At 38.7% G+C, this 17,700-nt stretch overlaps 1 protein-coding gene across 8 annotated transcripts in view; it reads left to right on the top strand.

Annotated features, from left to right (window-relative positions):
• The window catches only part of LOC128263947 (acetylcholine receptor subunit alpha-like), a 609,051-nt gene that overhangs the window by 562,530 nt on the left and 28,821 nt on the right, over positions 1-17,700 (top strand). For 6 of the 8 annotated variants that reach the window (XM_052999220.1, XM_052999224.1, XM_052999228.1 and 3 more), the window contains one exon: positions 10,530-10,863. In XM_052999220.1, the coding sequence (XP_052855180.1) occupies positions 10,530-10,727 (198 nt within the window). In that variant the 3' untranslated portion in view covers positions 10,728-10,863. Of the gene's footprint in view, positions 1-10,529; positions 11,559-17,700 lie in introns of those variants that run through there. The other 2 variants (XM_052999223.1, XM_052999222.1) reach the window with 2 other exon arrangements.

Below are 17,700 nucleotides of genomic sequence, written 5' to 3'. Positions count from 1 at the left end.
GCAATTATCTACGAATAAGCCGCGTATACTATGAATACTTATCCAACACAGATAAATTGGGATCTTCCACCACGGAAATAACGTTACAATGCACATCCTTCGATTCGCTGCTGACTTGTGCCTCGTTTCCGAGATCTATAAATACAGAAGGACACTCACTTGCCACCATAGTTGGCAAGATGATAATTTATTAACACTGGTTACCCGACTTAACAGGACGGCAGGATTATCCTCAGATAAAACATGACGCCATTGATTTCCGTTGCATATTTCCAAAAAAATGCTTATACGGTTGGCAACGAATACTTTCCATCTCGCAGCTCCCCCTTAAATCTAGTTCAAAAAAATCAAGGAATACGACCAGAAAACTGTTTCAGAAAATTAAACTTCAGCCGACAGGTGATCCTTAAGATATTTAAACATTTTTGCAGAAATAAATACCGCACACAATTCTGCTCTAGGAATCTAGAAATCTAGAAATAATGCTTATACGGTTGGCAACGAATACTTTCCATTTCGCAGCTCCCCCTTAAATCTAGTTCAAAACGATCAAGGAATACGACCAGAAAACTGTTTCAGAAAATTCAACTTCAGCCGACAGGTGATCCTTAAGATATTTTAACATTATTGCAGAAATAAATACCGCACACAATTCTGCTCTAGGAATCGTGAGTTGCGGTTAAATTGATGCGACCTTGAATTTTGCTAAAACCAACTCCGCACGAAACTCATCCTGGCCTAAGCGCATTTTTAAGTACGCTGCCGCGCCGTAAGCCGTTCCTGATGCGTCGCAAAATGTATGTATCTGCGGTGTGCTCCCCGACAGTCTCCTGGTGATGTAGCGAGGTATATTTATTCCAGATAAATTTGGCGGAATTTAAATGAATTTTTGCCGCTCCCTTTAAAAATAGATCGGTACGGGATCGTCCCAATTAAGTTTTGTTTTGCACAGAGTTTGATCCATTCACCTTCCAATCACTGTGTCTGGGCTCAGCCATCCCGATGGGTCAAATATCATTGCAATTGTGGAAAGGATTCTCCTTTTCGGTGGTATACCTGTGGGAAGATCAAAATTAATCTGGAATCGAAACTCATCTTTAATATGTCTTCAATATATCTTCCAAGATAATCCTAATGCTCTAACCGTATCACGCCCTAAAAGTTTAATGGAGTTTTAGTCTCTTGGTGTTCCAAAGGTATTTTCTCCAAAAGCTGTGCGCAATTGCTGGCCCATTTGCGTAACTCAAAGGACCCAAAGGTATTATGAAACCTATCAATTAAGTTTGCAGTTTCTTTGCCTCGGATACACAGTCTGCTCCAGATAAAACGCCATCGTCATACATTTGAAGCTTAAAGGGTAATTGTGTGCCTCATCTTTGGGTAACTGCCGCATAACCCTTATAGCCGGAAACGGAGCACAGCTTGGGCCAAAAATGCAAGCATACTCCTCAATCTGGTCGCTATCTTCCGGTTTCCACAAAATCCTTTAAAATTGGGCATCTCTGTTATGTATATTGATGCATCTATACATTTTTCTACGTCCGCGACCTTTAATGTCCTTCAGTTAAGAAGTACTGGTGGAAGCTTTTGGTGCAATTTTGGTCCTATTGCTAAGATTTCATTCAAAGACCTTTCATTGCTCGTTTTCATCGACCCATCGAGAACAACGCGCACCTTTGTAGTCGCTGATGACTCCTTGATAACTGGGTGATGAGGCAAATAACAATGTTTTGCTCCCCCCGACTCGCCGGACTGTTCAATCTCTGAAGACTGTGACATAACCTTTTCCATTTGATATAGATCTAAATACTCGCGGATGGTATTTGAATAAACTTCCTTCAGGTGGGGATTGTTTCGTAAACGCTTGATCAATGAACCAATTACGCGTATAGGATCCAAATCGGATAGAAACGGCACCCGCACTTGAGGAACACCACTGTTCCTCACTCGTCCAGATTTGCGATTCCTCATCGTACTGCTCAGGCTCCCAAAATCGACGAAGAAATTTTTCTAATTCCGTAGCTGCTTCAGTCTTTAGTACCATAACCGTATTTACCGAGAAGTTTGGGACAGATTCCTTGACTTTCCCGTAGATGATGAATCCTAGTCCGTGTGTTTTGGGCGATAGGGGAGCCAGCTGGTCCACGGTGTATCTCATTAAGCATCAACTCATCCTATATGTCGCTTCCCAGCAATATGTCCACACCTTAGGGCATAAAATAGGTTGGATCAGCTAAAGAAAGATGATTAAAATGAGATAATTTGTCCACTGACAACCGGCATACGGTTGCTCATCTTAGGCAAAACGTACGCAGTAAGCTTATACCTTGAGTGTGGCTCATACCTAGACTCAAAACTGAATAACACGGAGAAAGTAGCTTCCGTTATACGAGCATTTGCCAATCCATTAACCTTTATGTGTGCCTTTTGCCGAGCCAGTCCCACCTTTTGAACCACGTTTCCCCAAACAATGGCGCTTGCGATCCTTGGTCCAAAAATTTACGAAATTGCTGCGGGAACCCTTTTGCAAACTGAATTATAACTAAAGCCGTTGGCAATTACACTTCGTAATTCCGCAAACATGTACCTGTGGTCCCGTTTTCTTGGCGAACTCGATCCACATGTATGAGCGTATGATGCCGATCTGTGCATATCGAACAATTGTTATTAACCCTGCACTGTCGGGACTGATGATTACTTCTCAACCAATTGAAGCACAAACGCTGCTTCAAAACAGCGTCTCTTCTTGCGGCCACTTACATGTTTTCTTATAACTTGCAGTCCTTTATAAAATGACCGTCTTTCCCACAAATTGCTCATTTCTCCTCCGATCGGGCGACACAAGAAGATTTTACGTCTTTTCGTTTCTCGCTCAAACTAGATAATCCCATTCTTTCCTTTTGAGCCGGTATTGTTTTCTCTCTAGAGGCTGCAGTAATCATTGCCCTGTATTGCCCATCAATATATTTAGAAAGCTCTTCGAATGATTTTTTCCAATTGAACCGCTGCGCAGGCAGTTAGTCATGATGTAGAACAAGATATGACTTTGCTGGGAGAGGTCCACACCGACATTCTCCAGAGATTTTGTGCGTGACCGACAAAAATCCCTTTAGTGACACTGACTCGCCGTTCTGCACCAATAGCTGCTATAATGCTGAAACAATACGCACTTATTATCATACAAATTTAATAACATTTCAAGCTACAGGATAATTCGACTCGATCAGAGTTGGTTTGTTGAATATCTTTCACGGCACATCTTCCAGCTGTCGGATGCAATCACAGAGAAAACAAATCAAGTACATTGCAGTCAATCTAAGAATATTTGTAATCAAAAAAAATTCAAGACCAAAAATTCTAAGTTTTAGTTCAATTGACTCAGCTTGTGTTCAGATGAACACAAATAATCATAAAGTATAAGATTTTATGAGCTCTGTGCATGTCATGTTAATCGAGCAAGAGCCATAATTTATGATCTGTAACTTGAGTAACAGAACTGCATCGACAAGGGTGCAGTTCTTAGCACTTGTAATCTGTAAGTGCAGACCACTTGAGCTACCAAATATTATTCACTCACTACACCAAGGGTTCCTATGCGGGAGTCAAAAGAGGACTCCACCGCTTAGGTAAGCAGATGCGGTCTCTGCGTATACCATAGGTCATAATAGAACAAGAATCTTGGAACAATTTTTTGAAATAAATAACACAATTTCAATTAATGTTGTTTCATTTATTTTACAATCCCAAAAACATTTTGAAATTTCAGTAGGTTGAATTTTTATGGAACAGCTGACGAACATCTGACCGAGTTTCAGTATATTTCTACTAAATTTTCAGCCTTTAGAAGTTTTGGGAATACCCAATTGATTTCTTAATTATTCCAGATTGATAGAATTATTGATGGAAGTATAGAAGAACTTGGTTTTGTCCGATTCAAAAGGAAGAAGAAGTACCAAAGTTACACAGACTTCCTTGTAAAGAACAAGAACGGATAGCGCACGTAGTAGAGCTGTTTCCTTCATATGAAAGAGAGTGATTAGGACGAACTAATATGATGCCGTAATCAATTGACAAAGACATTGTCCGATCTCGCAAGCGCGCGAGATCTAGCATCTATATTAGGAAATCTATCTGTCCAAAAGCACCCGACAGGAAGTGTGTGATCCGATTTAGAATATTTAAGTTCGTCTTCGCCGCAGATATCGTCAAAATGTACAGACAAATCTTGGTGGCTGCCAAGCATTGTAGCTACCAGCGAATTGTATGGCGAGATGATGAATGTTCGCCTATCAAACACTATGAAATGTCCACGGTAACATACGGCACGTCTATTGCACCATTTTTGTCAGTAAGAGTTTTGGATCAGTTAGCTCATGACCATCAACACGAATTTCCCACTGCTGCGAAAGTCGTAAAGGAGGAGTTTTATCTGGACGACGTACTCACTGGAGCATACACAGAGGAAAAGCTCGTTCGCAATCAAAATGAGTTAATCAAACTTATGAAATGTGCAGGCATGAAGCTTGGAAAATGGGTCTCAAACTCGCCACGCATTTCTGAAGCAACGCTCACTTCGGAAGGAAAAGAATTCCATTTAACAGCGAAGGTTCTTGGCATCCATTGGGATCCAAAACAAGATACGCTCTCATTCAAAGTTTGCCTTTCATCAAATTTGAAGAACACTAAGCGACAAATGCTGTGTGACGTGGCACGCATCTTTGACCCGCTGGGTGTCCTATCGCCAGTGGTGGTATAATTCAAAATTTTGATTCAAGAATTGTTGCTTCTTGATCTCGGCTGGGATACGGAACTTCCTCCAAAAATCGCTGAATGGTGGAACAAATGCCGTAACGACTTGAATGCACTACAAGAGCTACGTATGCCAAGATTTATTGACAACAAGGAAAATCACATCGAACTGCACGGATTTTCGGATGCTTCTATCAAGGCGTTTTCGGCAGTTTTCTACAGCAGATTAGTACGCTCGAACTGTTTCTGTTTCACTCATAGCAGGGAAAACCAGAGTTGCTCCGCTGAAGCAGCAATCACTACCGCGCCTCGAGCTGTGTGGAGCTCTGCTACTTAGTCGACTCATTTCTTCAATCAAAAATGCTTTACAACACAAGGACATCGTCATACATGCGTGGTGCGACTCAACCATCGTTTTGGCATGGCTTTCACATCCATCATCGAATGCCTGGCATCATGTAAATACTAAGGAAAATCCAGCTGATTGCGCCACGCGAGGCATGCTGGCTGCAGAACACATTCATTTTGACCTGTGGTGGATGGGTCCTCCATGGCTGCAAGATCAAAAAAACTCGAGGTTGAGTTGAGCTCTGTTCTTCTATTTCAGAAAACCATGGTAAAGAAGAGGTGAAGACCACCGCACTGACTACTCATGAGGTCATCTTATTGTCACCGATCGAAGCACTGGCTCAGCGGGTCTCATCCTGGACAAAAATGGTTCGCATTGTAGCTTACTCCCTACGCTTCATCCAGAGGATCAAGGCTATTAAGTCAGGCACGCTGACAAATTGCAAGGGGCTCACCTTTGAGGAGATGCAGGCTGCTCGCATTCTTTGCCTTCAAGAGGCTCAGAAATGCTTCAAGAACGACTACAATCTACTGATGGAAAACAAGCCACTTCAGAGCCGCTCCCAGCTCATCAAGCTTTCACCGATCATTAGCAAGGATGGCCTTCTTTGAGTCGGTGGACGACTGGATAATTCACAATTACCAGCTGATGTCAAGCACCCAATTTTGCTTCCCAAATCGCACAGCATTACAAGGATGATCAAATCTGCACCCTGGAGTTTCAGCACTTTTTGTCATTATCCGCCAAAAATATTGGGTCTTTGGCGCACGCAACCTCATAAGGAATCTGGTGCACAATTGCATCAAATATTTTCGCCAACGAAATCAAACAGCACAACAATTCATGGCCGATCTACCGGGGATTCGCATTAAAGAAGCACTTCCCTTCCAGCACTCAGGCTGCGATTACGCTGGACCATTTATTCTCAAGGAAAGAAGAGGTCGAAATCCACGGAAAACTAAGGGCTACATATGTCTGTTTGTCTGCCTCGTAACATCAGCCATTCACTTGGAACTGGCCACCGATCTCAGCACAGACACCTTTATAGCATGTCATCGTCGTTTCATGTCTCTGCGTGGGAAATGTTCTCAAATCTTTAGCGACAACGGGACGAATTTTGTTGGTGCCAAGCGGGCTTTAGATGAAATGCAGCAACTTTTATATTCACTGGGGCATCGTAATACAGAAGCGCAGACTTTGGCCACCGATGGCATAAAATGGAATTTCATACCTCCACACTCGCCACACTGGGGCGGAAAATGGGAGTCAGCGGTACGTTCTGTGAAGTTGCACCTTCGACGCGTCGTGGGAAAGACGATCTTGACTTTTGAGCAAATGCAAACTCTAATCGCCCAGATAAGCGCGGTTGTGAACTCAAGACCGTTGTGCTATACACCTGACACTGACCTCTCATACTTGTCGCCAGCCCACTTTCTTATTAAACGCCCATATACAACTGTTCCAGAGGGTGATCTATCTCATTTGCCAATCAATCGCATGGACTATTGGCAACATTTGCAATCCATGTATCAAGGATTTTGGAAACGCTGGCACCAGGAATACTTAACATCGCTGCAGCAACGGCACAAGTGGAACAGCAAGAAACGCAAAATTTCAGTGGACAACGTCGTGCTTGTGAAGGACTCAAATCTTCCACCAGCAGCTTGGCAACTAGCCCGTGTGTTAGAAACTCATCCTGGACCAGATGGATTTGTACGCGCCGTGAAACTTAAGACATCCACCGGAGAAATGACTAGACCTATCACCAAGTTAGCAGTATTGCCTAATTCTTAAACCGTGTTTCAGGACGGCCCGGGATGTTGATGAACGCTTTGCAGCCGTTATTCTGAATTCATATATTTGTATTCAACTTAAGTTTTGCTATTTTTTGGTGTCATATACCATTTGTGCTGCGCCACACTCTTGAGATTTTTTACCGTCTGGTTAAAATAAAAATAATACATTCCACTCAAACTCGGGAATTAAAGGTGTTAATTCATCACCAGTTATATTGTAGCAAAGGCTTTGACTTTTTTTAACCAAAATTGCCTTAACTTGCTTTGAACGAGGTCCACGTATTGACGGTTTCATAAATTCGAAAATGGTTATCTCCTTTGCACTCTTTGTCGCCTTTGCTTTCCATATGTTAAAAAACTCGGAGTTTGCAAATTTGAGGTTAGAATCTAAAAAGATTAATTTCAGAATAAGTGCGCAAAAGTGCACTACAAATACAAACACATGTAACAAGTTTTAGAGTTTGAAATTGCTTTAATCACTTTGTAGCTGTATTTAAAAATAACAAATCAATACCAGATTTTATTTTTTTTGGTGTTATAACTTACAAAAGATTAGAGGGAACCACAATCGATAACTACAATTCACGTTTACAAACACATATTACAAACCACTATTGTTGGACTGCATGCCAAAAAATTGCACTTGAATTTTTTTTTTTTGCTTCTTTTTTAAAGTTGAAAGAAAAATTTACGACTTAACAGCGCTCGCTTCAAGTTGCACAAACAGCTGACTTTGACAGCTAATAGCTTAACAGTAATGCGCTCTGTTAAAATTTTGTGCTTGCAACATTTAAGATTAGGGTTATTCCTATCCATCGCGATTAAAAAATAATATATTGAACGACTTTTAAAAAATGGGTTTTGGCCAAAACATGTGCTCGTTGGCCCCATAGTGCGCAGGGCAGCCTTCTTCAAAAAGCGCCTCTCTGCGACTATACGACTGAACTCGTGCAATGAGTGCGCGAGCATAAAAATGAGAATAAGAATGAGAGAGCAAAAAACCCGAACGCACACGAAGTGCAGGAGCCTGCTGCTGTGAGCACGGGGGGCCTCCCGCTTGTAAAAATCTTGGTAATAATATTGGTGTACTTTGCCTATTTTAAAAAAAAGTCGTGACGAAATTAGCATTCGACTAAATAAATACACTTTTTAAATCGCATTCATCACGTTGAAATAAAAAATGACTGTATAGGCAAAATACCTGGATGTAGCGGTCCGAATGAAAACAATTTAAAAGTGTATTTTTTTAGCGGATGCCTATTTATTTTTCGACACAACATTTGATATCAGATATTTTTTTATGTTGACTTTTTTACTTCGTAAAGAGGTTTTTTGTTTGATTTAGTAGTAATGTAAGGTATTTGTAGACAGATTTGTAAAGTTCTTCTACTAATTGCTGACTCCTTTGGATGTTTATGGTCGTTTAATATTCTTAAGTACTGAGGACCCGTTTATCGGCATAGTGCAATGTCAAACATTTTGATATTGCATTCCAGTTGAGTATAATGTTATAAGACTCTAAGGCCGTATCACCATTTTCCGTTACTTTTTTGCATATAGAATTTAAACTTCTAAAGTTTAGCTCATTTTTGTTTCCGCGATTTTCTGGAAAAGTTTATTGATCGGACAAAATATAAAAATCATGTACAGGGTTATTAATTTGTCAGACAAGATTAGGTAAATTCCTTGTGGGTATTTTTTACAACTGGAGTTACAAAAGCAGTTATTCAGGGTTAGATTTTTAGTTTGTTTTGAGTCTTACATTGAGAACGGGCGATCCCAAATTCATCATGCTTAGATCCTTTGAAATTACTGAGGTTCCTGAAACCTGCTCCATTTTTGTTGGTTTTTTTTTTTAGTTATGATTATGATTTATGATTTCGAGTCGAACCTACGTAGCTTTTAGCCAGAAGGGCCGCAATGTCGATTTTGCAGTTTTTTTTCACTAGTCTGATCCCTGTTCAAGGGCCAGTAAAATTTGTGTCGTTTAAAAAAAATAAAATTTACGGTGGCGGCGGAGACGGTATCAAGTGACAGCAAAGACGGTAACGATTGGCAGCGGAGACGCCAGCGGGCTACAGCGAAATCAGAAAGTTGGTGGATGGGTAGTGGCCACAGTTCAGCGCTCTCGCACTTGTTTCGTTTTGGAGACGCAGGTGGGGGCATAGCTCAGGACTGTTGCATTTGTTTGTCATTGAAGACGGAGACTTGGTTCTTTAGATATTCTAAAATATTTATTAAAGTGCTTAGGCTCACAATGTTTTGAGAATTTTTAATTTTTCTCACAAAAAGGATAATAAGAGGTTTTTGGTTTTATTTGGTGGTTAAAAGTACTTGTACAAGAATCTTTTCATTTAGACCACCCCTTTATAATTATATAAAGAAAACTTCAGGTATCTGCCGTTACTTACCAGAATAACGCCAAAACACTTATGCCCTGGGTCAACACTACCAGCTAAGAGCGAACAACATCCGCCGCCCACGATAATAGTTTTTAATCACTCCACCACTTTCCCAATAACTTCTTAAACAATGGTTCCGAATAAACATTTACGATCAATAACTGTCCATTACAATGTCTCATAGTGACAGAGTTTTGCGCTGCATATGTACAGGGTGGCCCCCGAAAACAAAAACAACGAGCATATATTTTTCAACATTTTTTTATTGGATAGCTTGAAAATTGCGGTTTATGTATGAAACACCAGTTCCTTCATATGTAGCCCATTCGGTCGATCCAATTTTTAAACACATTTTCGATGGTATGGCCCTCAATGGCCCTGATGGCGACTTTAATCTTGTGCTTTAGGTCGTAAATCGTCTCTGGGTGGTTGGCGTAACACTTATCCTTGACGGCACCCCACCAAAAATAGTCCAACGGGGTCAAATCGCAGCTGCGAGGCGCCCAGTTCACATCGCCGTTTCGGCAGATTATGCGATTTTCGAACATAACGCGCAAAAGATAGATTATGACGTTGGCTGTGTGGCACGTAGCTCCGTCCTGCTGGAACCATTTGTCGTCTATGTCTTCCTATTCCATTCGGGGAAAGAAAAAGTCTTCCAACATGCCGCGGCTGCTTCCTCGTTTTCAAAGAAAAACGGCCCAATGTTGCCACCCGACCACATACCGCACCACACAGTCACTCGTTGTGGATGTATTGGCTTCTCCAAGACGACGTGTGTATTTTCTCAACCCAAAATTCGACAGTTTTGCTTATTAACATAACCTCCGAGGTGGAAATGGGCCTTATCAGAAAACACGATTTTTAAAATTTTTAAGAATTGGTCCGACCGAATGGGCTACTGTAAAGCCAGCCGAGGCAGCCATATAAACGAAGTGGGCTTTCATACATAAACCGCAATGTTAAAGCTATCCAACAAAATAAAATTTGAAAAATATACTCTTTACTCGTTGTTTTTTATAGCGATTTAAAGCGCAAATCTTTCCTGGGCCACCCTGCTTAATAAATCTTAAAACGCAGTGTTTTATAGTTTTCGAGATCTCGATATTCATGCCATTGATCCTGATTATGGAATCAGAAACGCTTCCCTCTACCTGATACATACCTTTCAACGATAACAATATACCTTTTTATATAAAGTTTTTAAATTTTTTTTTTTTTCGTTTTTAAAAGGTCAAAGAGGATTGGAAATACGTTGCTATGGTGTTAGATAGACTTTTTCTTTGGATATTTACGTTGGCTGTTGTAGTTGGTACCGCTGGAATCATTTTACAAGCCCCTACATTGTATGATGACCGCATTCCAATTATTGAACAAAAGGATTTGGACTTTTCTGGAACATCGGCTGGACGCTGCAGACCTCCGCAATAACATCATTATATTGGATGGAATAAAGGATAAAGTTGTGATGGTTTAAATTGGTATTATCATCATAAAAAAATCATAATACTTAAATTAGTGTTTTTTTCAAGTAAAATTAAACTTGAATCTAAAAATTTAATTAAAGGTAAACTAATAAAACAGTTCGAATTATTTAAAAAATTTGAATTTTAAGTTTGAAAAATTTCTATTAGACTAATATACAACTTCTTACATACTTACATACTTTACCGACAATTATTATCTATGACTTTAATTTTTGGGACACAAGGGTAACAAAATAATATTAAATAAACATTCCTCTAATATGCCGTATTCATTTTTTGTAATAATAGGGCTCGCCTTATGTTGTCTCAGCTGTTTTTAGTTTAAAAAAAAATGCTTTTAAAATCGGTTTGTCGCTATAAAAAAGATTTATTTTTTGTCAGTGTCGAGCTATTAAGCATAATACATTTTTTTCGGGTAATTTTTTTCTAAAATCATAGTGTATGAAATGGTAAAGTTTTTTTTAGTTTTCCCAATCATTTCGGTAATTTTTTTTAGTATAAAATATATAATTTATAATATAATTTAACACTTATATACAAAATTAGAAAAGGGTGAGACAACTTGTTCTTAAAGTGCTGCGGTAATATCTAGGAAATGCGCCACACCTAAATATTAAAAAAAATAGAAGCTTACTTAGGCTAGCCAAAGAAAGTACACATGTTGTCTGATAGTCTTATCGTATTATTTTAGTTGTATTAAATTTTAAAATTATAAATGCATCTATATAATATGACTATACCTCCGTGTTTTTAAATAAACAACCATGCTATATCTGATTTCCTATTAAATTTTCACACTTTCTTGCGGAACATAAAAAAATAACGTCGTCCGATTTTAACCAAACTAAGCCCGTATTTCTAAAATATTAAAATACGAATGTTTATTGTAACTTATAAGTATATGCTTAAGATTAATAAAGCTCTTATTTTAAAATAATTCAATATAAATTTTTATTTTATGTTCCTATGACAGATATAAAATAATTTGCTGACTAAAAAGCATATATATTCTTATTAAGTCATTTTCCGCCGCTCTGCCGGCGAAACAACTAGATTAGGTAGGGTCACAGTAATCGCTTATGTAGAGAGACAGAAAGAAAGTATTTTTAGCATGCGGTGGTGCGCCACCTAGATCTTTTTGTGGGGGAATATTCAATTTAAAATTTGTTGGCTGAGTAACTGCTATTTAATAGTAGGAAAACTCGACTACAGCGTTCTTTCTTGTTTTTATACCCTTGCAGGCAACACACTAAAGGAGACATCTCCGACCCTATAAAGTGAATATATTCTTGAACAGCATCACTAAACGAGCCGATCTAGCCATGTCCGTCTGTTCGTCCGTCCGTCTGTCCGTCCTTTTCTACGAAAACTAGTTTCTCAGTTTTAAAGCTATCTGCATTAAACTTTCCCGAAAGTTGTCTTCATATTAAATTAAAAAAAACTTCTCTATTTTTAACTTTTTAACCAAATTATTTTTTACTGAGTAATACAATTATGGTTCTACATCATTAACAGAAAACATTTTTTTAGACTGTACACTTTTCCACATTTGTGGTTTTAGAATGAAGAAAAAACGCATTTCGAAATTTGCTTTGATATTGGTAGGCTAAGTAACGGGTATCTAACAGTCGCTGCACTCGACAATAGCGGATTTACTTCTTATAATCTCACAAGGTAACCCTATCTATAACTTTAAATGCCTTAAAAAACCATCTGCCCCCTGTGCTATGCCAGATGAAGGTTTTTTTGCTCACTCCTTTCATGTCTAGGGTGCAAGTGGACCGTGTAAATACCGGGTGTGGGTACTTACTTCGGAGTTTGCCTTGGGTGTCCCGACGCACAAACTTATTTCGAACGCAGCTCATTTTTGGAGTGTGTACACGTAATGACGCAGACCGAAAACTCGGGCAAAGATAGAGTGGGTAAAAAAAGACACAAAACTGGGATCTTAAAACTGTGCCGACACCATGATGTTACTGAGTTTACTTGTGCATACCTTTGATAAAATTGTTGTACCCGGGCTTGCGGGTAAATATCAGTTAGAAGAAACAACTAACTTTGAAAAAAAGAATGTCGTTTTTGGCACATATGCTTGGCTACTTGATGTATTTAACGATGAGCTTTTAGAATTGGATGTGCCTTGACTGGAAAATAAGCATCTTGCATTTTTGATAAGCAAAAGATTTTAAATTCTATCAAATCATTTTCCTGCAAGTGTGCTGCTGGAGGAAACAAAAAAAAAGCCACCTTATACCAAATACTTAAATTTTCTTGCCAAATATCATTGGTAGTTGTCTTCCTGTTTCCTTTAGCAATGCAATTGAGGAAATATCGAATTCATTTGGTTCGCATAGTTCTAATATTTTCGTAATTGAAGGCAACACGAAACACAAAGATGACATGCTGAATGTCTGTGATTCCTTAAATGTTCGCAGAAAATCACCAAATAAATCTAAAAAGCTTTTACTTTCACCAAACTCGCAATAGTAAGTCTTTCGGCCATTTGAGTCTCGCTTAAAATTTCGTTAATTTAATTCCAGATGGCCTTTATCATATTATAATTGGAGTTCTCTAAAACCTTTGAAAAAATGTTCTGCTCGTCTAATGGGGTTATGACCCTACATATTTGGCCTCATTCATTGCCCATGTTTTGTTTTAACGATTTTACGTAAGTGCGAGCAAGACTACCTATGACGATTCCAATGAGTAATGAATGAGTAGAATTGTCAGAACCGATACCCGAAAGTAAAAAATATGAACCTGATTTTGGTATAAAAATACCATTCCATGAAATACCACCGGGGCCGATACATCAATGAGCAAAATTGTATAAATTATAATTTTGGTCATTTATTGGAGTTGGCGACAAAACGAAATGAAAAAACGAGACTTAAGTGTGTAAGAAATATTTTTATCTATTAATAGGTAACAAATGATAACCTTTAAAAGTTAAAATTAGCGGGATAAACACAATATAACAAAACAAAACCATAAAGTTTGAATTTAACGTTAAAAAAACAGTGTGATAATGTTTTTATAGCCAAAAAAATCTCAAGCAGTATACATATAGTTGTCCTTGCCTCTGAGCTTCAATGAATTCGTCAATGAATGAGGCGAACAATGTAATGTCATACCCGTATAACTGTGACAAATTTCACATTATCGATGTTTTCAACATCGAATTGAGAAATCAAGCTCTTATTTGTTGTCAATATATTTTCTCCTGTCGATTTTTGATAATCCATCAATTTTAGCCTTGAAATAAGTTTATAGTCTTTCTCGTATTGGAGAGTGACACCCCAAAAATAACGGTAAACATATTTGTCATTCCACATATCGACGGTGGCAGTATCAGCTCCAATATCCACAGCTTGTTTAATTTCAGTTGAGATGAGCGCCCTTTTTTCTTCAGGTAGTAAGTCGTCCACGTCTATGTTGTCCCCGTAGGCTGCACCAATTTGGAAAAAAAAAAACAGAAAAGGGCCGACAGACCTGGGATTTGAATTTATGGCAAGACATATTATGTGTTATTATATGTAAAAAATCCATCCTTCAACCACAGTTACGCCATCTCTTAAAATGTCGCATAAAATGTTCCAAATAATACATTTGCCTTATGTTATGTCCGTGACACCCGAAAAAAAAGCAACACACAGACCTGCAGTTCACTTGCGATGTGCACAAAGCTTTTTGTGTGTGCGATCTTTTACTTTGCTTGCCCATGGTGAGTGGCACCGGCACCCAAATTTTAATGGGTGTGAGTGGAGTATCAAAACGGGAAACCCCTTCTCTGGTAAGCGCTTTGGGAATTTTAAAGCAACTAACAAACCAAAATACACAAAAATATTATGATGACCTGTCATGGTTCCACAATTTTTATTAGTTAACACTGATAATATTTAATCCAGTTTTAACTTTTTTTATACCCTTGAAGGATATTATCATATATTTAGTCAAACGATTGCCACGCAGAAGACATTTCATTCACTATCGATTTAGTAAACAGTAAATTTCAAGCATTTCGAAATATTGCGAAATGTGGTGAAATGGAAATTTAAAGCAACTGCGCAAACAAATTGGCAGTGTGTGGAGAAAAACATCTAATTGGAGAAATCGACGAGAAACAGTTCAAGAAGCAGTGTTTCTAAAGAGGTGCAAATTGAAAGGCAATGTTCATCATATTTGATCACGCTGGCAAGCAGTTAAGAGCAGACTGTACGTATACAATTGAAAACTTTCCTTGAATTTTCTGAAAATAATTTTAAAACTCAGAACACGATATATGTAAAATTATCTTAGCACTCACATACCCATTTACATTACAATTTATTGTTAAGCTGAAACATTAAAGCATTGTACAAAATTCGAAATCATAATGTAGTTAGAAGAAATAATGTTAATGCGAGTTGCAGATCTGCGCTCAAAGCTGTCTAAGTTAAACATATCAACAGTCGGTAGAAAGCGTGATTTAAAAGTATAGACTCTTTGCTGACTTCGGTATTAGGGACGAAGAGGATAACACCGATTCCGATGTAGAAGAGTCTGTAGCTACCGTTCTCGATTGACCCGTACAGCCAATGCCTGTAAGCCGTGCTTTGTTTACACTAAAGACGTAGAAGCAGTGTGTCGAATTTTGAAGGAACACCTAGCCCAGATATCAATCAGTGGATACAGGAGTTGAAAGAATGTGCGTTGACTGTACAATGGAGTCAGCTTTAACTATTCATTTACTCCAAGCAGTTGCTGAGTGGGGCTGCAAAATCGTTTATTCACAGTCAGATTAACATTCGCGAATGGCAGCGTTGCGTGGGAAATTTTCTGTCAAAATATCATCTGCCGATGCTTCTCGGAGGCTAGGTCAATGTGTGCAAAGGAAAGGTTAAACACTTCAGAAATATTTGTATGCCTTAATGAAGATAGCCAAGCCAATAAGGTTAGATGAAGAAAGTTTGGTAGAATATTTTGTAAAGGGAGTTCCAGATGGAATGGCGAACAAAATAATTTTGTACCAAACCAAAACAATAAAGGATCTCAATGTGGCGATCCGTTTTCCTTAGACTTGGCAGCGAAACCCTTTTCGGTGAGGAAAAAGGTTTGACGGGATTTGGCAAAAACCAATTGGAAGCATCAAAATACCAGTGGAGATTGACAACATGCACATGATGGCAGAGTTTCGCAGTTCCGGATGGAGACATGGGTGTTGATGATATTCTGAGTAGAACTATTCTTAATATAGTGGATATGAAAGTTAGCCAAGAAGGAACTGAGTTCTAACTTCGAAACGAATCAAACAGTCAAGAAGAAAAGCAGACCAGTTACGAGAACGATTTATTATAGGAGCTTAAGAGCATGTGCTGAGCGCAGTTGACAGTATAGGATAAAGTAGATTCATATCACTAAAATCCATCACAGAAACTAGAGGTTCAAGGTTTATTTGAATAGTATGTACCTAAGTGCAATGCGAACGTGCCGGTTCAAATGAAAATCTTATTAAAGGACGAACTACCTGTATATCAGCATCCGCGTCGTTAACCTTTCTGTGACCAAAAAAAAGTAGACGAGCAAGCTAAGGAGTGGCTTGCTGATAAAACTATCCAACCCAGCACCTTTGAATACGCACTTCCAGTAGTTTAAGAAAAACGTTAAGAAGCGATTGTGCTGTGACTACCGAAAGCTTAACGTAAAGATTATTCGGGACAATATCCCGATGGCTAATATGCAGACTGTGATTAACAAGCTGCAGGGGTCCAAGATATTCACCACTCTGGATCTCATAAACGGATTTTTTCACGTTCCGATTGAACCAGGCTCTCGAAAATACAAATAATTTGTGACTCAATCTGGATAAATTGAATTCCTTTATCTACCGTTCGGTATTTCGAATTCATCTTCGAATTTCATCAGATTCAACATGGTAGTTTTAAGGGAGCTCATCGCCACCAATGTCGTTATTGTTTACATGGACAATGTGATTATACCTAGCCAGGACGTTGAGGAAGTTAAAGACTGTCTTAGGGGTTGCATCTAGAAACAACTTACGCATCAATTGAAGTAAGTACCAAATATTGCACAGTAATACAGTTCTTAGGCTATATCACAGTGGAACCATCACTCCAGGACCTGAAAAGATTCAAGTGGTAAAAGAATTTCCCATACCACGTGACAAAAAAAGTATTCAGCTTTACTTCGTATTTCAGAAAGATTATCAACGGGTACGCATATTTTGCTAGACCTTTGTCTACCCTGTGCTTATTCTGAGATATGGCAGACAGCTTAAGATAAGAGTCAATCAACCTAATTGCACATGTTAAAAAGGATTACGGGTCTTTTTGCTTTGAGTATAGAACTTTGAGATTTAGTATGTCAAATGCTTTAACGAAGCCGACGAGCTTTAATAATGTTACATTCCTTTCATCCAAACTTTTTTTAATGCCTTTCACAATATATAACAAAGCCTTGCTAAACCTTGACCCGTTATAAACGTCGAGATCTGAGAAATTTTAAAGGCTAGATGTTTGGGTATTTGACTTACAGTTTATTTCAATACTTTGCCACACCCACTTAAACGCCCACAAATGACGTACTCATTGTGCGAAATGGCAGATATCTCTATTTGGGCAACATATGCTTATTAAATCCACTTAATGGCAAATATGCTATATTATGAGCGCATGAAGGGCAGCGGAGAGCACACATACCATGACACGGTCTCACTTAATTTGTGTAAGTAATTTGCACAGCAAAACATGTCAATGTGTGTGTGCTAGTGCTCTGTAGCTGCTGTGCGGTGGTACTGCTTGCTCTTTGCTTTACCTGTTGATACAGTCAGACTGTGCTACCTCTAAGTTCGCTGACGTGGACTTTATTCGTTCGTTTGATTTCCCTGGCCTTTGTTGCTGTGGTCTTCCACGATATTA

This window comes from Drosophila gunungcola, unplaced genomic scaffold, assembly GCF_025200985.1.
Source record: "Drosophila gunungcola strain Sukarami unplaced genomic scaffold, Dgunungcola_SK_2 000029F, whole genome shotgun sequence".
Taxonomy (NCBI): domain Eukaryota; kingdom Metazoa; phylum Arthropoda; class Insecta; order Diptera; family Drosophilidae; genus Drosophila; species Drosophila gunungcola.
Note: the sequence above shows the minus strand (reverse complement) of the source record. Positions and strands in the feature narration are given on the sequence as shown.